Source organism: Procambarus clarkii, chromosome 28 (genome assembly GCF_040958095.1).
Source record: "Procambarus clarkii isolate CNS0578487 chromosome 28, FALCON_Pclarkii_2.0, whole genome shotgun sequence".
In the NCBI taxonomy this organism is placed as follows: Eukaryota; Metazoa; Arthropoda; class Malacostraca; order Decapoda; family Cambaridae; genus Procambarus; species Procambarus clarkii.
This window is the reverse complement of record NC_091177.1, coordinates 40737467-40760306: the sequence shown is the minus strand read 5'-3', so window position 1 is coordinate 40760306 and position 22840 is coordinate 40737467. Positions and strand designations below refer to the sequence as shown.

Below are 22840 nucleotides of genomic sequence, written 5' to 3'. Positions count from 1 at the left end.
AAAAGGATATCATCAGCAGCATATGCTAGATCGGCCAATATAAGACATGTCTTCAGAAACTTATGGAAGAAGTTATTCAAAACTTTGTACACCACAAATGTTAGACCACTCATGGAGTATGCAGCTCCAGCCTGGAGTCACAGTAAACACTGGGCAAAACTAGAGAAGATATCAGATGTATGCCACTAGACTAGTCCTAGAGCTGAGAGGTATGAGTTACGAGGAAAGGCTACGGGTAATAAACCTCACGTCGCTGGAAACCAAATATTTAGAGAAGAATGATCACCACCTACACAATTCTCAGAGGAATTGACAGGGTGGACAAAGACAAACTATTTAATATGGAAGAAAATCAACAAGGGGACACAGATGGAAACTTAGTATTCAAATGAGCCACAGAGACAATAAAAATATTTTCTGATTGACAGCCAGTTGATTGACTGGATGGGTGACAGTCAATCAACTGGTTGACTCAATCAACCAGTTGATTGACAGTAGAGAGGCGGGACCAAATAGCCAAAGCTCAACCCCGATCAAGCAGAAGTAGGGGAGTACAACTAGGTGAGTATACATGGTCCCCATGGCGCAGTGGTAACCCTGGAAACACAAACCGAAACTGTCTCTATTTTCCGCTTGTTACAACTTGTAATAAAGTTGTTACATCTTGGCTTAACGTGTCTATGACGTATTAGAACGTTGTTACAACTTGCTATATTGGTTGTTATAACTGGTTAGGAGGTGTTAAAACTTGTTCGAACGTTGTACCAACGTCGTAGTTTCGGTGTGTGTTTGGCGGGAACACACTCGCCCAGTGCTTCGCGAGCGATTTAACCTGGGTTCATATCCAGGCCGGGGAAAACTGACTAAGCGACAATGTCAGGACAGTGAAAAGAAATTGAAATTGAAATTGAAATTGAAATAAGTTTAATGAGGTAAAATACACACAAAGGGATGAGGTAGCTCAAGCTATTCTCACCCCATTCAGTACATCGTGTTAATACATACATATAAACACATCACAAACAATAAACATATTACCAAACAGTCTGAGAGGTAAACATATACATTTCCTCCTTCACAAGTAGTATGGTACCAGACGTACACACCAATACTTTTATGACCGAGGTATACTGTATAGACAATTTGCAAGAGACATTCAACAAAAAATTACAGTCTTGGTGCAAAATTCTAATATCTCTCAAGAATATCATCAATCTTTCCGTTGTGACACATCCAGGCTATTTGTTCAGGAACAGTCCTTATCTCAGTGTTTCTATATACATTAATCAACGGACAATCAAGAACATAATGGGCAAGGGTGTGAGACCTTAACATACCACATAGTTTACACTTCGTGTCATTATCATGAACACCTATCCCATATTCCCAGTAATATTTGTACCCAAGCCTAAGCCGCATGTACACAGAGTCACTCCAAGCATTTCTCCTTTTACCATAAGTGAAATGAGTGTTTTGACTCACATACATGTAGTGTTGCAAGGTTTGACTTCTCTCATACATTATACTTCTCCTCTCCACTTCTGCCTGTGCCTGAATATTTCTGATTTTGCTTCTTATTTGTCTCATTGTGAATTCACATTCAATGTCAACTTGTGGTTTTGATGTGGCACGTTTGGCCAAGTCATCCGCCACCTTGTTGAACACTATTCCAACATGAGATGGAATCCACATGAATTTCACACTATGACCTTTCAGCTGTATCTCAGTTATCCTTTTCTTACAATCCTCAACTATGGACATGAAGACTGGGTTTCGACTGTTTAAGGGATCAAGTGCTCCTCGGCTATCGACAAATACAAAAACATTTTTGTCATCATGACGTACTTCCTCCAAACACGCCAGAATGGCCTGCAGTTCAGCTTGTGTGGATGATATATAATTACTAAGTCGGAGTTCAATTATCCTGTCCATAGTCCCAAACTCAGTATATTCTCTTATTAGGATACCACACCGGCCCTGCCATCAACAGAGTATACACTTTTCAGTGTTGCCGCTCGATCGCCCGAAACGCCGCGCACACTTGGGCTAGTTTTTTTTCTTGCTTGCCGGGAGCGCGAAAGTTGGATTAAGGACCTATTGTTTTACAGGTTAAAGCTAGTGGCTTTGCAAGAATGTAAGAACTCTTGTATATAAATATATATAAATAAAAAAAATGTACGCAGAGAGGATCACCAATATACTCACAGTGTACGACAGAGGATCACTAATATACTCACAGTGTACGACAGAGGATCACCAATATACTCACAGTGTACGACAGAGGATCACCAACATACTCACAGTGTACGACAGAGGATCACCAATATACACACAGTGCACGACAGAGGATCACCAATATACACACAGTGTACGACAGAGGATCACCAACATACTCACAGTGTACGACAGAGGATCACCAATATACTCACAGTGTACGACAGAGGATCACCAACATACTCACAGTGTACGACAGAGGATCACCAACATACTCACAGTGTACGACAGAGGATCACCAACATACTCACAGTATACGACAGAGGATCACCAATATACTCACAGTGTACGACAGAGGATCACCAATATACACACAGTGTACGACAGAGGATCACCAACATACACACAGTGTACGACAGAGGATCACCAACATACACACAGTGTACGACAGAGGATCACCAACATACTCACAGTGTACGACAAAGAAACATGTGGTTTTCAAAATCTAAAAGAAGAAAGATATATTTTGTTGTACAAATATTCGGTCTCTTTGACTATTTTATCATTCAATATGATGAGAAATTGCTTAATAAAAATATATTGAAATTGTGTGCAAAACAGCTTTGGTTATAATGACACTTGGAAATGTATAGAGAAAACAGAACAATTCCGCGAGACAAAAGCGACGCGGTCAATACAAACAGGAAATCATGGCAGGAAGAGTTTTGTTAAGTTAACGCAGCGAGATAAACACTGGCACCGTAATTAGTGAGCAGGAGGGGGCTGCTGCAGCAGGAGGGGGCTGCTGTAGCAGGAGGGGGCTGCTGCAGCAGGAGGGGGCTGCTGCAGCAGGAGGGGGCTGCTGCAGCAGGAGGGGGCTGCTGCAGCAGGAGGGGGCTGCTGCAGCAGGAGGAGGCTGCTGCAGCAGGAGGGGGCTGCTGCAGCACGAGGGGGCTGCTGCAGTAGGAGGGGGCTGTTGCAGCAGGAGGGGGCTGCTGCAGCACGAGGGGGCTGCTGCAGTAGGAGGGGGCTGCTGCAGCAGGAGGGGGCTGCTGCAGCACGAGGGGGCTGCTGCAGTAGGAGGGGGCTGCTGCAGCAGGAGGGGGCTGCTGCAGCAGGAGGGGGCTGCGGCAGCAGGAGGGGGCTGCTGCAGCAGGAGGGGGCTGCGGCAGCAAGAGGGGGCTGCTGCAGCACGAGGGGGCTGCTGCAGTAGGAGGGGGCTGCTGCAGCAGGAGGGGGCTGCTGCAGCACGAGGGGGCTGCTGCAGTAGGAGGGGGCTGCTGCAGCAGGAGGGGGCTGCTGCAGCAGGAGGGGGCTGCTGCAGTAGGAGGGGGCTGCTGCAGCAGGAGGGGGCTGCTGCAGCACGAGGGGGCTGCTGCAGTAGGAGGGGGCTGCTGCAGCAGGAGGGGGCTGCTGCAGCAGGAGGGGGCTGCGGCAGCAGGAGGGGGCTGCTGCAGCAGGAGGGGGCTGCGGCAGCAGGAGGGGGCTGCTGCAGCACGAGGGGGCTGCTGCAGTAGGAGGGGGCTGCTGCAGCAGGAGGGGGCTGCTGCAGCAGGAGGGGGCTGCTGCAGCAGGAGGGGGCTGCTGCAGCAGGAGGGGGCTGCTGCAGCAGGAGGGGGCTGCTGCAGCAGGAGGGGGCTGCTGCAGTAGGAGGGGGCTGCTGCAGCAGGAGGGGGCTGCTGCAGCAGGAGGGGGCTGCTGCAGCAGGAGGGGGCTGCTGCAGCAGGAGGGGGCTGCTGCAGCAGGAGGGGGCTGCTGCAGCAGGAGGGGGCTGCTGCAGCAGGAGGGGGCTGCTGCAGCAGGAGGAGGCTGCTGCAGCAGGAGGGGGCTGCTGTAGCAGGAGGGGCTGCTGCAGCAGGAGGGGGCTGCTGCAGCAGGAGGGGGCTGCTGCAGCAGGAGGGGGCTGCGGCAGCAGGAGGGGGCTGCTGCAGCAGGTGATTACCCGCCGGGAGAGGAAGCGGGAGAGAGTTCGTACACCTGTGATCACATTGACAGGACCAGACCTTATAGTGAATTATACACGGGAGTGTTGGACGTGGTGACGCTACGCTCCCACTTACCAGCACTTCCTGACTGACACTGAGCGACACTCTCGCACACAAAATCTCGCTGCACACTAAAACATTTGAGAACAAAAAACAATAGAATTCCGTGCCTTATAATTAGCCCAGAAAAAGATGTGAGCCTGAGAGACATTTTGTTTCAGACAAACTTTCGTGCTCAATAGAATGGAGGCGTGCTTAGTGATTGTGAAGGCCCAGCAGCCCTGGCCTGGTGTCATAATATCCAAGACTTTTCTAGTACATTTTAGGGTTACATCTTGAGTCACACATCACGCCGTGCATACACACACACACACACACACATACACACTCACACACACACACACACACACACACACACACACACACACACACACACACACACACACACACACACACACACACACACACACACACACACACACACACACACACACACACACACACACACACACACACACACACACACACACACACACACACACACACACACACACACACACATATGATAGAGCCTTCAAATGTAGATATGATAGAGCCCAGTAGGCTCAGGAATCTGTACACCAGTTGATTGACAGTTGAGAGGCGGGACCAAAGAGCCAAAGCTCAACCCCCGCAAGCACAAATAGCTGAGTACAAATAGGTGAGTACACACACAGGAGGAGTGAAACTGAGGACGATAGTAGGAGGCTACAAGATGACCTAGACAGACTGACTGAATGGTCCAACAAATGGCTGTTGAAGTTCAACCCGAGTAAATGCAAAGTAATGAAACTAGGCAGTGGAAACGGGAGGCCAGACACAGGATACAGAATAGGAGATGAAGTACTTAATGAAACGGACAAAGAGAAAGATCTAGGAGTTGATATCACACCAAACCTGTCTCCTGAAGCCCACATAAAGAGAATAATGTCTGCGGCATATGCGAGGCTGGCTAACATCAGAACAGCGTTTAGGAACCTGTGTAAGGAATCATTCATAATCTTGTACACCACATATGTAAGACCAATCCTGGAGTATGCGGCCCCAGCATGGAGCCCGTATCTTGTCAAGCACAAGACGAAGCTGGAAAAAGTCCAACGGTATGCCACTAGACTAGTCCCAGAACTAAGAGGCATGAGTTATGAGGAAAGGCTGCGGGAAATGCACCTTACGACACTAGAAGACAGAAGAGTAAGGGGAGACATGATCACAACCTACAAAATCCTCAGAGGAATCGGCCGGGTAAACAAGGATAAACTATTCAACACTGGTGGGACGGGAACAAGGGGACACAGGTGGAAACTGAGTACCCACATGAGCCACAGAGACGTTAGAAGGAACTTTTTCAGTGTTAGAGTAGTTAATGGATGGAATGCATTAGGCAGTGATGTGGTGGAGGCTGACTCCATACATAGTTTCAAATGTAGATATGATAGAGCTCAGTAGGTTCAGGAATCTGTACACCAGTTGATTGAGAGTTGAGAGGCGGGACCAAAGAGCCAAAGCTCAACCCCCGCAAGCACAAATAGGTGTGTACACACACACACACACACACTCACACTCCCCCCACCCCCCCAAGCCCTCCCAAATCCCCCATGCCGTCCCTTCTCCCCCACCCCCAAGCCCTCCATTCTCCCCGCCCTCCCCCTAAACCCTCCAGTATCCTCCACCCTCCTTATCCCTCCCTTCTCCCTCACTCTCCTCAGCCCCCCCGTTTCCTCATCCCCCTCGGCACTCCCTATTCCCCCCTCCCCCCCCCCCCCCTCAAGCCCCCCATTCCCCCAAGCCACTCCCCTCCTCCCATAACCCCCCCCCCCAAGCCTCCTCTTCTCCCACACTCTCCAAAGCCTCTCCCTCTCACCCAGCCCACCTCCAAGCCACCACCAAAAAGCCCTCTTTTCTCCCCAACCCTCTAAGCCCTCCCTCCAACACCACCCTCCCCGTACCAGATCCTCCCAGCCCCCCCACACCCTAGATTCCCCAGGTCCCCCTTCATAGGCCCTCTCATCCCAGTCCCTCCCTGTTTCCCTGCTTCAGGGGAAGCAATAGGATCTGAGAAAGGACGGAAGAGAGTCAGCTTCAGGGTGATGTATTCGAACATAGATGGGATCACAAGCAAGGCAAGTGAACTAAGAGAAAGAACACAAGAAGTGAACCCAGATGTAATCACTCACAGAAACAAAACTCTTAGACATCATAACGAATGCGGTGTTTCCCCAGGACTACACTGTAATAAGGAAAGAGAGGGAAGAATGGGGAGGAGGTATAATGGCCCTACTAATGAGAAAGGAATGAAGCTTCAAGGAGATGGTCATCCTGGGCTGCGAGGGATTCAGAGACTGCATAACAGGCACCATGACATGGGGAGGACCTAAAGTAGTAGTAGAAGTGATATATAACTCTCCACCAAATGACAGACGACCAAGGCAAGAGTATGACAACAACAAAATGGCAGAAACACTATAATTGAGAAAGCAGCCTCTGCTGCCTGTTGAAATAGATCCCATCTGCTCATCATGGGAGATTTCAATCACGGAAGGATTGACTGGGAGAACAAGGAACCGTTTGGAGGAGAGGATACATGGAGAGGCAAACTAATGGAGGTGGCGACAAGAAACTTTCTAAGCCAACATGTCAGGTAACCCACTAGGATGAGAGGAAACGATGAACCAGCGAGACTCGACCTCGTCTTCACTCTGAACGACTCCGACATAAGGGAAATCGGTTTTGAGGCCCCAGTGGGAATGAGGGACCACAGTGTACTGGTGTTTGACTATTTGGTTGAGGAAGGGGGTTTTGAACTCGAGGAGGGGTACTGAAAACAAAAAAGTGACATTCTGAAAGGGAAACTATGAGGAGTTAAGAAAATTCCTAACATATATAATATGGGAAACAGAGCTCAGGGGAAAGACGGCCCAAGACATGATGGACTTCATCACGCACAAATGCAAGGAAGCACCAAACAAGTTTGTCCCAGTCCAAAAGGAAAACAATGAAATGAAGATGAGAAACCCATGGTTTAATCAGAGATATAGCCTAGCTAAAAAGCAAAGTAAAAGGGCATGGAGAAACTATAGGAATAACAGGACACTTGAGAGCAGAGAAAGATACCAGAATGCCAGGAATGAATATGTCAGGATTAGAAGAGAGGCAGAAAGACAATATGAAAATGACATCGCAAGCAATGTAATGACTCAACCTAAATTGCTGCACAGCCACATCAGGAGAAAAACAACAGTAAAGGAACTAGTAATGAATATAAGGCTAGGGGCAGAAGGATTCACTACAAACTACAAGGAAGTGTGTGAAGAACTGAATAAGAAATTCGAGGTCTTCAACTTACAGCAAGGAGAGATTCCAGAGATAAGAAAAGGAGAATAGTTAACCAGGATCCACTAGGAGAGTTTGAGATTACCAATGAGGAAGTAAAGAAGTGTTTACTAGAGTTGGATGTGACAAAGGCTATAGGTCCGGATGGAATCTCGTCTTGGATACGAAGGGAAGGAGCAAAAGCACTGTGCCTGCCACTCTCCATAGTGTATAACAAATTACTAGCAACAAGGGAAGACAGGAGGCACTGAACTACAGGCCAGTGTCCCTAACCTGTATACCATGCAAGCTGATGGAGAAGATTGTGCGAAGAACGCTAGTGGAACATGTGGAGCGAAAGAACTTTGTAACACAGCATCAACATAGGTTCAGGGATGGCAAGTCCTGCCTCACAGGGTTAATTGAATTCTACGACAAGGCAACAAAAATCAGGCAAGAAAGAGAGGTGTGGGCAGACTGCATATTTTTGGATTGTCGGAAAGCCTTTGATACAATACTACGCAAGAGGCTAGTGAAAAAGCTGGAGACGCCGACTGGAGTGAAAGGGAAGGTACTCCGTTGGATAAGAGAGTACCTAAGTAGCAGAAGACAACGAGTCACTGTGAGGAGTGAGGTCTCGGAGTGGCGTGACTCACAAGCGGAGTCCCGCACGGGTCAGTCCTTGAACCAATACTGTTTCTGATATATGTAAATGATCTCCCAGAGGTTATAGAACCAGGCCTCCACCCCCAGGAAGCAGCCCGTGACAGCTGACTAACACCCAGGTACCTATTTTGCTGCTAGGTAACAGGGGCATAGGGTGAAAGAAACTCTGCCCATTGTTTTTCGCCGGCGCCCGGGATCGAACCCGGGACCACAGGATCACAAGTCCAGTGTGCTGTCCGCTCGGCCGACCGGCTCCTACACAGAATAGACACAGGATACAGAATAGGAGATGAAGTACTTAATGAAACGGAAAGAGAGAAAGATCTAGGAATTGGTATCACACCAAACCTGTCTCCTGAAACACACATAAAAAGAATTACGTCTGCGGCATATGCGAGGCTGGCTAACATCAGAACAGCCTTCAAGAACCTGTAGAAGGAATCGTTCAGAATCTTGTATACCACATACGTAAGACCAATCCTGGAGTATGTGGCCCCAGCAAGGAGCCCGTATCTTGTCAAGCACAAGACGAAGCTGGAAAAAGTTCAGAGCTATGTAACTAGGCTAGTCGCAGAACTAAGAGGCATGAGTTACGAGGAAAGGCTGCGGGACATGCACCTTTCGACACTGGAAGACAGAAGAGGGGGGGAGACATGATCATTACCTACAAAATCCTCAGGGAAATTGACAGAGTAGACAAGGGCAAACTATTCAACACTAGTGGTACGCGAACAAGGGGACAGAGGTGGAAACTCAGTACCAAAATGAGCCACAGGGACGTCAGAAAGAACTTTTTCAGTGTCAGAGTAGTTAACAGGTGGAATGCATTAGGCAGTGATGTGGTGGAGGCTGACTCCATACACTGTTTTAAATGTAGATATGATAGAGCCCAGTAGGCTCAGGAATCTGTCCACCAGTTGATTGACAGTTGAGAGGCGGGACCAAAGAGCCAAAGCTCAACCCCCGCAAGCACAAATAGGCGAGTACACAGGCACTCACAAACATATATACATATATATATGTGTATATATATATATATATATATATATATATATATATATATATATATATATATATATATATATATATATATTATATATATATATATATATATATATAATATATATATATATAATATATATATATATATATATATTTATATATATATATATATATATATATATATATATATATATATATATTGTGACGGTAACGCGTTGGTGTTCGGCTGTTTAAGGCTAGGGGTATGGCCTCGTCACATAGTTATAAAAAAAAATAGAAAAACTGGAACTTCGTCTGTGGTAAGGTAAGGAGAAGACACACAAAACACCAGTAAACTTTAACAATGAAATTTTAATTACGTTAAATAAATCAAAACATGAAAATATGGACAAACAAATATGTATAATAAAATCAATGAATCAAAATAATAAGAATACTTAAATGACACAATGAAAGTTACGTTAAGGCAAAATAACAAGAAGTGCAACACAAAAGTTAAGTGGGAGGTGCTGGAATATTGGCTTAAAGCCACCACCTCTCTCAGTACACGCTAACGTCTAGCTGGGAGGAGTGCTGGCTACGAAAGCACGGAACATTCTGAAGACTGATGTTGGGGCGACCCCAGACATCGGGTAGTATGGGGGGGCGAGTGCAGGTGCAGCCAGACCGGCGACCAATCAGCGGAGCCGTAGCGATCAACGGGTAGTTTGGTGGTTGGAGTTCGAACAGGTGGCTGGTTGCATACGTTTCTGCTCACCCTGGCAAGCCTTGCTGGTGTTGTTGGACATTTCTTCCATAGTCTTTTTATATAATTGTGAAGACGTAATTTTGGAGGGAAGAGCAGGCTCAATCTCTTGAAGGAGATTATCGTCACAACTCTCCCCCGAAGCCTGCGGTTCTGGAAGAAGTACGTCGTTATGTGGTGGAGTTGCTTCTACTTCATAAACTCTGGAGAGATCATGGGCTAAGATGTTGTCAGACTCTTGGTATAGCGTGTCTCCAGGTTGAATTTCTGCAGGTAGCAAGCCCATAGTAGAAGACGTTGAGATGAGAAGTGGGCGTGCTGCAGGAGGTGTAGGGTGGTGTGGTCCGTATTGATGGTGGACCGAGCACTTTTCAGGTGTGGAGTGAAGTGCTGAAGCTTCAGGATGAGGAAGAGTAGCTCCTTGCCAATTGTTCCGTAGATCCTTGTAGCAGTAGTCGCTGACAGGTGTATTCTTCTCGCCTCGTTGCTGCATCACGACACCACCCACGTCGGTACCATTGGCGTCGACATGGAGGATGAAGGGCTTATCTGACGAGGTGAGAGTGGAATTAGAAGAGGGCATAGGAGCACGATTATTATCCTGAAAGCATTTGGGAAGATCATTAAGGATTTTGGAATTAGAAAGCGCCGACTCCTTGTCAGTGCTTTCGGGAGAAGAAGCCGGGATGGTCTCACTGTGGATGTAGGGTTCTGTGAAGGTAGAACAATTAATCAAGACAGTGGGAGGAGTACCATTATATTGCTTCAGGAGGTTGACGTGGCACAGCTGGGTCTTCCGCCGCCTATCTGGAGTCTCTATCACATAATTATTATTATTCCTGCACTCTTTGACGCAGTAGGGTCCTGAAAATCTGTTTTGTAAAGGTGAACCTGGGATAGGGAAATAAGCAAGGACGAAGTCTCCCGGCTTGAATTTTCTTACTTTGCTGGTCTGGTCGTAATGAGTCTTCATTCTCACCTGGGCTTTCAATAGATTATCATGAGCAAAGCGGTGGACTCTCTCTAGAATGTGCTGAAGGTTTTGAAGAAACTGGGGCACATTCTGATGCTCACTGAAGGTGGCATCTCTGAGAGAGTCTTTGAAAGCCTTAAGGGGAGTACGGCACTTACGGCCGTAGAGCATCTCATAAGGAGATACTCCTAGGGACTCATTGGGGAGACTTCTGAAAATACACATTATTAGGTCAATCTGCTTATCCCAATCCTTTGAGGTTTCACTACAAAACTTTTTCAAGAGTGCTTTGATGGTCTGATGACTACGTTCAAGAGAACCCTGTGAAGCAGGATGATAGGGGCTGGACAATACCTGTTTGATGTTGAACTCCTCCAGTGTCCTTTTGAAGAGATCACTGGTGAAGTTGGTGCCACAGTCACTTTGAATCTCCCTGGGAAATCCGTATTGAGTGAAGATCTTCAATAGATGTTTGATAACCGTAGCAGCCGTGATGTTCTTCACTGGAACTGCTATGGGAAATCTGGTGGTAGGACACAGGATGGTTAGGATGTAGGCGTTACCTGAACTGGTCCGAGGTAAAGGACCAACACAGTCTATTATGAGTCTGTGGAAAGGTTCCGCAGGCACCTGTATGGGAATCAGTGGTGCTCTGGGAATGGAGACGTTCGGTTTGCCTGCCATCTGACATGTATGACACTGTTTTACGTACTGTTTGACGTTGTTTACCATACCTGGCCAGTAGTAGTCTTGACGAATCCCATGGTAAGTCTTGTTGAAGCCGTAGTGGGAGAATGCTCCGTGGGCCAGGTGTAGAATAGTGGGCCGCAGGCTGGTGGGAATCACAAGTTGTTCGGTGTTGGCCCAATCGTCCTCCTCCTTCAGTTTACTGGGTCTATATCTGCGGTAGAGCAAGTCGTTCTCTAGGAAGAACCCAGGAATACTGTCGGGTTGAGTCTCAGCCTGGAAAAACAATGGTGTTAAAGTAAGATCTTCCCTCTGCAACTTACGGAACTCCAACTTGGTCAGATGCGGGGGTAGTTTCTGAGGGTCTTGAGGGACAGCGGTAGCAGTAGAGTCAGCTGGCTGTGGACGTGCGGCTTGCGCACGGGTGGTCACGAGAACCGGAGGAGAAACTTCATCACTCTCTTGAACCTCTGCTGGAACATACTCAAGAATAGGGTTACTTGGCACAGAGTTACACACCTGGGGTTTGTCCATGACGATCAGGTTGGTTGGTTGCAGGTCTTCTGCCAAGTCGTTGCCTAGGAGAAGTTGCACTCCAGGCATGGGAAAAGGCTTTTCCCTGACGGCGACTTGGACTTCCCCGTTCACGTAGGGACAATCCAGGTGGACTCTGGCGAGAGGGTATGGAGTGGTAGCAGTGAGGTCAGTGATGAAGACTGTTTCCCCGGTGTAGACTATGTTGGGCACAGCCGACTTCAAGATGATCGATTGTAGAGCCGCTGTGTCCCTCAAGATCTTCAATTTGAAACGTCCCTCCGGATTTGAACCGTTGGCAGAGACAGTTCCAGTATACAGGTGGTTACTGAAAAGAGAAAGATCATTAACATCAACACCAACATTCATCACAGGCTTACCGGACTTAGGAGGAGTTGGTTTGGGTCGTTGTTGGTCAGTGGTTCCCTTGTATTGAGACTTACCACACTTGTCTATGGTATGTCCATAGAGTCTACAATACTTGCAGTACAGTTGTGAACCAGCTTGATCGGGGCTCACCTTCTCGTAACTGTACCACGACTTCTTACTGGAGGATGGTTCAGGTGTCAGCCGGTGGATGAGGCTGTAAGTGTCAGCCGACTTAGCACACTTCAGGTAGTCGGTTTCTTCTTTATCTGCTAAGTAGAGGCGGACAGGAGGCGGCACACGTCTCAAGAATTCTTCAACAAGCATCAGGTTCACGAGTTCTGTAAAAGTAGAGACATGTGCTGCTTCCAGCCATTTCATGAAATACCTCCGTTTCGTGTTAGCAAACTCAAGGAAGGTAGTGGTACTTGCCTTCAGGTGGTCACGGAATTTCCTTCTATAACTTTCTGTGGAAAGTAGGTAGGCGTCCAACACTGCTTGTTTCAGAGTGTAGTAGTCATTCTCAGACGCCAAAGTACTGAGTGTGACTGCAGCTCTACCTGTAAGATGGACTCTGAGAAGTGTGGCCCATTGGTCGACAGGCCAACTGAGTTGATTAGCAAGGGTTTCAAAGGTGGTAAAGAACACATCAACTTCTGCTTCTACAAAGGATGGCATTAACTTACTTGCATGTGATATATTAAAACTGACGGGAAGATTGGCAGTAGCTTGCTGGCGTTGAGCGAGGTGTGAAGTTTCCAACGTGTATTCCCGTTGACGACACTCAAGAGCCAGAGTCGCTTGTTGCTTGTCATGTTCGCGTTGTATTTCCAACTCGCGTTGTTTGGTTTCAAGCTGTAAGCGTTCCCGCTCCTGGAGTGTTTCAAGCTGTACTCGTTCACGTTCACGGAGCATTGCCAACTCACGTTCCTTGAGGGCGATCTCTTCCCTTCGTATGTCAGCTGCTTCCCTTTGCTGTTCACGGGCTTCCCTTTGCTGCTCACGTTCAATCTTGGCCAGCTCTAGTTTGAGTTTCAGCGTTGCCAAATCAGTTTTATCTGCAATATAGTAAGTTTCATGAGTGTCAGAGTCTATCTTACCTTGCTCTAAATAGTAATCCAGCAACAGGTTGTGTAGGTCATTTTTGTTGGCTTGGTAGGGAACTTCTAGTTGATACTCATGTGCAAGAGTTTGTAGTTCAGTCCTCTTGGCACGACTTAAAGTCCCTATTTCACCTGCTGGATTTGCACGGAAAGTTTGGAGACGAAACATGGTGAAATTAGCAAATAAAGGTACACGAATGTTCAATAATGAAATGTCAGAAACAGGACAACGTGGCAACTGGTACCTATCCTGTGTGATCTTTAACAATTTAACGTTAAGTGAAAGATATTAAATTAAATCAAGGGCGCAGGAAATCTTGTACCCGGTACTCATGTAAGAGAATAAGGGCAAGAAAATCCTACTAACAAATGAAACAAAGTTTCGAAAACAAATGAAACAGTTAAATGCTTCAAAAGTAAAATTGGTAGTCCAAGGATGTAGGCATACCTTGCCAAGTCTCTATAGGACATAAAGCAAGTTTTTCCTACTGAATTTAATATGATACTTACAGAATTAGCGAACTTTTGTGCTCTGAAAAAATAAGCTAATTCCCTACCGTTGTATGTATCATCATCTCTGACTGACGTGTAGGGGTGCGAGGTGTCAACTGGTGACGAGAACTGCTGCTGAGGTCCCAATTCAGCAACTAAAGTTCGAGCTAGAGGAACTATGGCCCTCTTTGTCCTCCTACAGTCAGATTGCAGAAGATTGGGTACTCTTGACCCGGGGCAGACCACAGTACCAGGGTACCAATATGATGATCTGTCAGAATGAGAAATATTCAAGGGACATAGATGGTAAATACGAGTAATAACAAGGAGGGAGAGATGACCAATTAAGAGTATGACTGCGGCCTACAGTCACCACGTAATCCAAAGTTGTCTCACCTTCACTATATGTTACTCTCGTAATGCACAATACACCGCACCTTATAAAAAATGAAATTGAATGAAAAATAGTAAAGCTACGTTAACAAAGTTAAATACGCTTACCATCGATTACCACTTGGCACCAGTACCTGAGTGAAGCTCCTAGGACAGGCCCCCATATAACTTGTGACGGTAACGCGTTGGTGTTCGGCTGTTTAAGGCTAGGGGTATGGCCTCGTCACATAGTTATAAAAAAAAATAGAAAAACTGGAACTTCGTCTGTGGTAAGGTAAGGAGAAGACACACAAAACACCAGTAAACTTTAACAATGAAATTTTAATTACGTTAAATAAATCAAAACATGAAAATATGGACAAACAAATATGTATAATAAAATCAATGAATCAAAATAATAAGAATACTTAAATGACACAATGAAAGTTACGTTAAGGCAAAATAACAAGAAGTGCAACACAAAAGTTAAGTGGGAGGTGCTGGAATATTGGCTTAAAGCCACCACCTCTCTCAGTACACGCTAACGTCTAGCTGGGAGGAGTGCTGGCTACGAAAGCACGGAACATTCTGAAGACTGATGTTGGGGCGACCCCAGACATCGGGTAGTATGGGGGGGCGAGTGCAGGTGCAGCCAGACCGGCGACCAATCAGCGGAGCCGTAGCGATCAACGGGTAGTTTGGTGGTTGGAGTTCGAACAGGTGGCTGGTTGCATACGTTTCTGCTCACCCTGGCAAGCCTTGCTGGTGTTGTTGGACATTTCTTCCATAGTCTTTTTATATAATTGTGAAGACGTAATTTTGGAGGGAAGAGCAGGCTCAATCTCTTGAAGGAGATTATCGTCACAATATATATATATATATATATATATATATATATATATATATATATATATATATTGTGACGGTAAAGCGTTGGTGTTCGCCTGTTTCAAAAGCTGAGGGCAGGGCCTCGTCACATCACAAAAAAAAAAAAGAGAAAAGTTTGTCCCTTCGTCTGTGGTAAGGTAATGGGAAGACACACAAAACACAAGTATATAAACAATGAAATTTTAATTACTCTAGAAAACAAGACATGAATAAAGATAATCTCATAAAATACAGGACAAGTCAACAAACAAAACAACATGAATAATTACTGGCAATGAAAAGTTACTCTAAGATCAGAATGTAAAAATAGTGATAGCAATATAAATTAATATGTGCGGTGCTGGAATACTGGCTTCAAGCTGCCACCTCCCTTAGTACACGAAAGCCAAGGCTTAGTCTACTAGCGAGAGATGTCAACTCCAAGGAGCACAAAGATATTCTGACGAGTACGGCGTGCTGCTGCCCAGACGACGACTCGTGGTGGTGGCGTGAGTGCAGGTGTGGCGAGACACCAGCCAATCAGCAACAGGCAGGCAGAGGATGAGCAGTTTGCTGGTTACGGCGGGCTGTAGCCAGGTGTCAGGGTGTGCATGATACGATTTGCTTCCTAGGCAAAACGTTTGGCGATACTGGTGGACGTATCTTCTATATAGTATCTTGTATGTTAACGACGTAATGATGCAGGGAAGAGCAGGCTCAATCTCTCTTGAAAGAGATTATCGTCACAATATATATATATATATATATATATATATATATATATATATATATATATATATATATATATATATCTATATATATATATATATATATATATATATATATATATATATATATATATATATATATATATATATATATATATATATATATTTTTTTTTTTTTTTTAAAGTTTGTGAGGGTACCACCTCTGGTGCCAATGTGGGGACCCATAGCCTCAGAGAAGAAAATAAAAAGTATTCAGAGGGGACCTTGTGGTTTCTCACTGAACACTAATATTATCTTCTCCTACCACCCCCATTCTTTTGTATGTACACATATATATTTACTTTATTTGAACTTTGTTACAAAAAAGGAGTTACATATGGGTTACAAAGATGGTTATCATAGGTTGTCGAGTTCCTCCAGCTCCTCAGATGGCGGGCGGAACCCTGGATGCAGTGCGCATTTCCCCTCTGTATCGCCACACTCAGGTATATATATATATATATATATATATATATATATATATATATATATATATATATATATATATATATATATATATATATATATATATATATATATATATATATATATATATAATAATTCTAACACGAATTTTCTCAATCTTTCGTACATTTCTTTTCACTGTTGGAGGTAATTCAAAAATCAATTCTCCAAAATTCATTTTTATTTCTAGTCTGACGCGACACTTGAGCGCGTTTCGTAAAACTTATTACATTTTCAAAGACTTTACTTAACACATACCCAACTGAATAGAACTTACACATCTTCGATTTTGTTTATATCTACATTTGAGTGAGGTGGATGGGGTGAGGTGGTATTTAATAAGGTATTAATTTCATGAACACAAGCCAGAACATGAAACAATGGGTATTGAATAGAAGTGATTGCAGAAAGCCTATTGGTCCATATTTCTTGATGCTTCTATATTGGAGCGGAGTCTTGAGGTGGGTAGAATATAGTTGTGCATTAATTGGCTGTTGATTGCTGGTGTTGACTTCTTGATGTGTAATGCCTCGCAAACGTCAAGCCGCCTGCTATCGCTGTATCTATCGATGATTTCTGTGTTGTTTACTAGGATTTCTCTGGCGATGGTTTGGTTGTGGGAAGAGATTATATGTTCCTTAATGGAGCCCTGTTGCTTATGCATCGTTAAACGCCTAGAAAGAGATGTTGTTGTCTTGCCTATATACTGGGTTTTTTGGAGTTTACAGTCCCCAAGAGGGCATTTGAAGGCATAGACGACGTTAGTCTCTTTTAAAGCGTTCTGTTTTGTGTCTGGAGAGTTTCTCATGAGTAGGCTGGCCGTTTTTCTGGTTTTATAGTAAATCGTCAGTTGTATCCTCTGATTTTTGTCTGTAGGGATAACGTTTCTATTAACAATATCTTTCAGGACCCTTTCCTCCGTTTTATGAGCTGTGGAAAAGAAATTCCTGTAAAATAGTCTAATAGGGGGTATAGGTGTTGTGTTGGTTGTCTCTTCAGAGGTTGCATGGCGTTTCACTTTCCTTCTTATGATGTCTTCGACGAAACCATTGGAGAAGCCGTTGTTGACTAGGACCTGCCTTCCCCTCCAGAGTTCTTCGTCGACTTGCTTCCATTCTGAGCTGTGGCTGAGAGCACGGTCGACATATGCGTTAACAACACTCCTTTTGTACCTATCTGGGCAGTCGCTTTTGGCATTTAGGCACATTCCTATGTTCGTTTCCTTAGTGTAGACTGCAGTGTGGAAACCTCCGCTCTTTTCCATGACTGTTACATCTAGAAAGGGCAGCTTCCCATCCTTTTCCATCTCGTAAGTGAAACGCAGCACGGAACTCCGCTCAAATGCCTCCTTCAACTCCTGCAGATGTCTGACATCAGGTACCTGTGTAAAAATGTCGTCAACATACCTGTAGTATATGGTGCCAGGTGTGGCATCTATAAGTATAGATGCCACACCTGTGACAGGTAAAACTTTTTTTTCCTGAAAAACAGCGCCATCTGTTGCATGTAATTGCAACAGACATGCTATACTAAATATGTTACAACTCCATTTCAATGTTTCTAATTGCATTGATAAATTGAATTTTCGTAGATTTTTATTTATTTTCATTTTGGTTTAATTATTTTGTGTGAATTGCATTGGAATTGAACTGTGTTGTTTACCATACCGTTCATTTCGTGAGTATAGTTTATTATTTTATTTTTTCATATTTTCAGTCCATTTTTAACTGTCTTTCTTATATTTCAGTGATGGGAACATCAGATCACTTGATGTTCTCAATTTTCTGATGGGAACATCAGACCATTTGGGAAGGCATCGGACGAGGGAGTGGGGAATGGTGGGGATGACGAGGGGACGGAAGTGAGAGATGGTTGGGGAGGACGAGGGGACAAGGGAGGGGGTAATGGTGAGGAAGGACGAGGGGACAGGGAAGTTTGGGAAGGTGGGGACGAGGGGATGGGGAATGGAGAATGGTGGGGAGAACACAGGGACAGGGGAGTGGCTACTAGGTACGACATATATATATATATATATATATATATATATATATATATATATATATATATATATATATATATATATATATATATATATATATATATATATATATATATATATTACATTTTCAAAGACTTTAGTTTACAAATACACAACTGAATAGAACTTACGCATCTCCGATTTTATATCTACATTTGAGTGAGGTGGAAGGGGTGATGTGGCATTAATCAACACAAGACAGAACAAGAGGTGGCATTAATAGGGTATTAATTTCATCAACACAAGACAGAACAAGGGGTGGCATTAATAGGGTATTAATTTCATCAACACAAGACAGAACACGAAACAATGGGTATTGAATAGAAGTGTTTGTAGAAAGCCTATTGGTCCATATTTCTTGATGCTTCTATATTGGAGCTGAGTCTTGAGGTGGGTAGAATATATTGTGCAATAATTGGCTGTTGATTGCTGGTGTTGACTTCTTGATGTGTAGTGCCTCGCAAACGTCAAGCCGCCTGCTATCGCTGTATCTATTGATGATTTCTGTGTTGTTTACTAGGATTTCTCTGGCGATGGTTTGGTTGTGGGAAGAGATTATATGTTCCTTAATGGAGCCCTGTTGCTTATGCATCGTTAAACGCCTAGAAAGAGATGTTGTTGTCTTGCCTATATACTGGGTTTTTTGGAGCTTACAGTCCCCAAGAGGGCATTTGGCTTACAGACCCCCAAGAGGGTTTCGTCGAAGACATCATAAGAAGGAAAGTGAAAAGCCATGCAACCTCTGAAGAGACAACTAACACAACACCTATACCCCCTATTAGACTATTTTACAGGAACTTCTTTTCCACAGCTCATAAAACGGAGGAAAGGGTCCTGAAAGATATTGTTAATAGAAACGTTATCCCTACAGACAAAAATCAGAGGATACAACTGACGATTTACTATAAAACCAGAAAAACGGCCAGCCTACTCATGAGAAACTCTCCAGACACAAAACAGAACGCTTTAAAAGAGACTAACGTCGTCTATGCCTTCAAATGCCCTCTTGGGGACTGTAAGCTCCAAAAAACCCAGTATATAGGCAAGACAACAACATCTCATCCCGTGTGTCTCACCAGGTGACTGGTGTAGCAACACCTCGTGTGTCTCACCAGGTGACTGGTGTAGCAACACCTCCGTGTGTCTCACCAGGTGACTGGTGTAGCAACACCTCGTGTGTCTCACCAGGTGACTGGTGTAGCAACACCTCCGTGTGTCTCACCAGGTGACCTTTTTCCTATCACAGACGTGAGAGATTGGTTAAACATATAGTTCAGGGATTTATTGAACAATCAACCACAGAAGGTGAGTGTAGTGCTTTTAAAATGCTAAGATAACCTACAGACACAAGTACATAGATACACAGAGTTACGTGTGCCCTACATAAAGTGGTCGATGTGTCTTTTACATAGTGTCATTAATGTGCATTTACAAAGGTTAAATGTAATTCTCATCAGCTTCTACATACCAGTAACTGGTGTGTGGTGTAGCCGTAATGTCTGACTGCATGAGAGTTTGTGATGTATGTGTTATATAAAGCAGGACCATAGGTCTCTTGATCTCAATAAAACAGCCACCTGGTGTCAATGTTCAACCCTTTCTCGTGTTTAGATAATAGTTCTTGTAACTATGAACACATAGTGCAAAGATTGACGTACTAAGCAATTAGATAGTAGACTTTTGTAATATTCACTTCATAAAGTCTGACAAAATGAGGCAAAAATACAAACAAATATTCCAAGGCTTTTTATAGCACACATATGTACTATATTAGGCCTCAGATATCGTGTATTAGGCCTAGAACGTTTAGGCTAAGTTAGTTTGTCTTTGTAACATAAATATATAAACATTTTCCGGTTTATCTAATTTCAGCAGTACCGATTTCTACTTTATAATTGTGTTGTATGTCTGTATATGTACTTTGGTCTTCATCCTTCCTATAAGTACTACCAACACAGTAGGATGGGCTGAAGTATTAACGTTTGCCCAAACATTGTTGTACGGTTTCAGGAATGTTCTTTGTGTGTTTGGAGGGGGGGGGGGAGCGCTGAGGGCTGAGTGGACAGCGTTCGGGGTTCGTAATCCTAAGGGGTCTGGGTTCGATCCCTGGCGGAGGCGGGAACAAATGGACCGAGTTTCTTTCACCCTGATGCGCCTGTTCGATAGTTACCTGGGAGTTAGACAGCTGCTACGGGCTGCTTTCTGGGGATGTGTGTGTGTGTGTGTGTGAAAAATTAAGATTAAGGACTTGCCCGAAACGCTATGCGTACTATTGGCTGTACAAGAATGTAAGAACTCTTGTATATATAAATAAATACAATAAATTTCAGCGTTTTTTTTTTGTAATATATATAGAACAGTCTCCGTGGTGTAGTGGTAAGACACTCGCCTGGCGTTCCGCGAGCGCTATGTCATGGGTTCGTATCCTGGCCGGGGAGGATTTACTGGGTGCAATTCCTTAACTGTAGCCTCTGTTTAACGCAACAGTAAAATGTGTACTTGGATGAAAAAACGATTCTTCGCGGCGAGGACCGTATTCCAGGGACTTGCCCGAAACGCTGCGCGTACTAGTGGCTGTACTAGAATGTAACAACTCTTGTATATATCTAAAAAAAAAAGAGTTCTTTTATTTTTGTAAGGGCACTAGCACGCATAGCGTTTCGGGCAGGTCATTAATCCAGTGTAACTTGTGGCTTGAGTAGGATGCTATTGTGAATAGCAATATTGGTCTGGCAAACAAATTACTGAGTTTGCTGTAGTTTGTGGTGTTGGTGTACTGTGCGTTTTCTGTATTTATTGGAAATGCGCAGCCTGTTGTTGCATGGGGTACTATGAAAGATGTCTTGCTAGATGGCTTGCGAAGTTATGGAAAAATTTGATCATTTGGAATTAGTTGCGACTGGTCCTCAGAGTGATGGTGGAATGGTGACTATTAGAACTTCATTGTCAGAGGGAGGAGTATGGGAAGGGTTTCACCAAAGACATGTGTGGTGTTGTGTGTTACTGAGGAAGTCTTGGTTGTAGGGTTGATATAAAGCCATTGCTTGGTTACTGACTTTAATACTTAAGATGATACATGACCAGCAGCTTCCAAGCTTGGCAGGCGTCCTGTACGCTCTCTGTTGTTTATGTTGTTGTTGTTGATTTAGGGGCGACGACGATCGTTGGATCGGATGCGCCCCGGCTTACCCGTTAAGGGTGAATCGCGAAGCCTGGAAAGGTGAAACGCCAAGCCAAAACGCGAAACGAGGGACGCCAATCACTAGAAACTAATATGCCATACGGCAAAGAAACGCACAGTCAGGCAAATGATTGGGGAGTCCCAGGGGTCCCTCAGGGTGACAAGCACCGACCCCGCCCCACACAGAGAACACCAGGTAGCACAACCAAAACTCGGCCCCCAACTAAAACGCAAAAAGTCATCCAGTGTCCCCCGGCAGAGCAGAAGCCGGCCGCCCGCCACAGCTGAGGGCACACCAGGAGCCTACTAGGACCCGCCAACCCCCGGCACCTCTCGGCCAAGCCGGCCCCCGAACACCGTCACACCGCCGGGAGAACCAGCCAGAACACGCCAAAAAAAAATCTATCAACAATCCCGTGACCCAAGGCGATATGTGCGCCAGGCGTCGTACAATCGGACCGTTGAAGAGGGATACCAAAAGGCAGTAGCAAAGCCAAAACGCGAAAACAGGACGTGATCCGGCGGCTCCCAGGCGGAGGTGTCCAGACGTCCGCTCGGCCTCAAGGTTGAACCAGGAATCAATTTATCCACTGTTGTTTATCTAGTGGTGGCGTCTGAACCGCAGCGCATACAAACGGATGTTGCCATTTTCTATGAACATGACATCCCTCCTTTTCTTTAAAAATAATGAATACAGGATGTCTACCATGCTTGTAGCACAAAGCAAAGTTATTGACACAAAGTAAGTTATTAACATATCAAAAGATGTTGCATACATTTAATATTAATTAAGCACACAAAGAATTTAAACAACTTAATCTTTACCACACAGGATTTCAATGTTAAAAATACCAATGCAATGTTAAACAAAAATGAAAGAAACTGTAATACAAAGTTACAAAATATTGAATGAGAGATCTGCATAAGTTACAATACTAAATTTACTTCAGCATAATAAGTAAATACTTTGCATTACATGAGAACACAATTTATCATCAAATTGCGTAAGGCGTTTAACATGACTTTTAAGACGA

General features: G+C 44.6%; 1 protein-coding gene across 1 annotated transcript in view; it reads right to left on the bottom strand.

The window, feature by feature from the left end:
* Positions 1-2947: 2947 nt before the first annotated feature.
* LOC138369462 (uncharacterized) overlaps positions 2948-22840 on the bottom strand; it is a 40116-nt gene continuing 20223 nt past the window's right edge. Inside the window, exons 4-5 of the mRNA XM_069332712.1 lie at positions 4275-4330; positions 2948-4191 (exon numbers count right to left, since the gene is read on the bottom strand). Of these exons, the coding sequence (XP_069188813.1) occupies positions 2948-4191; positions 4275-4330 (1300 nt within the window). The remainder of the gene's footprint in view (positions 4192-4274; positions 4331-22840) is intronic.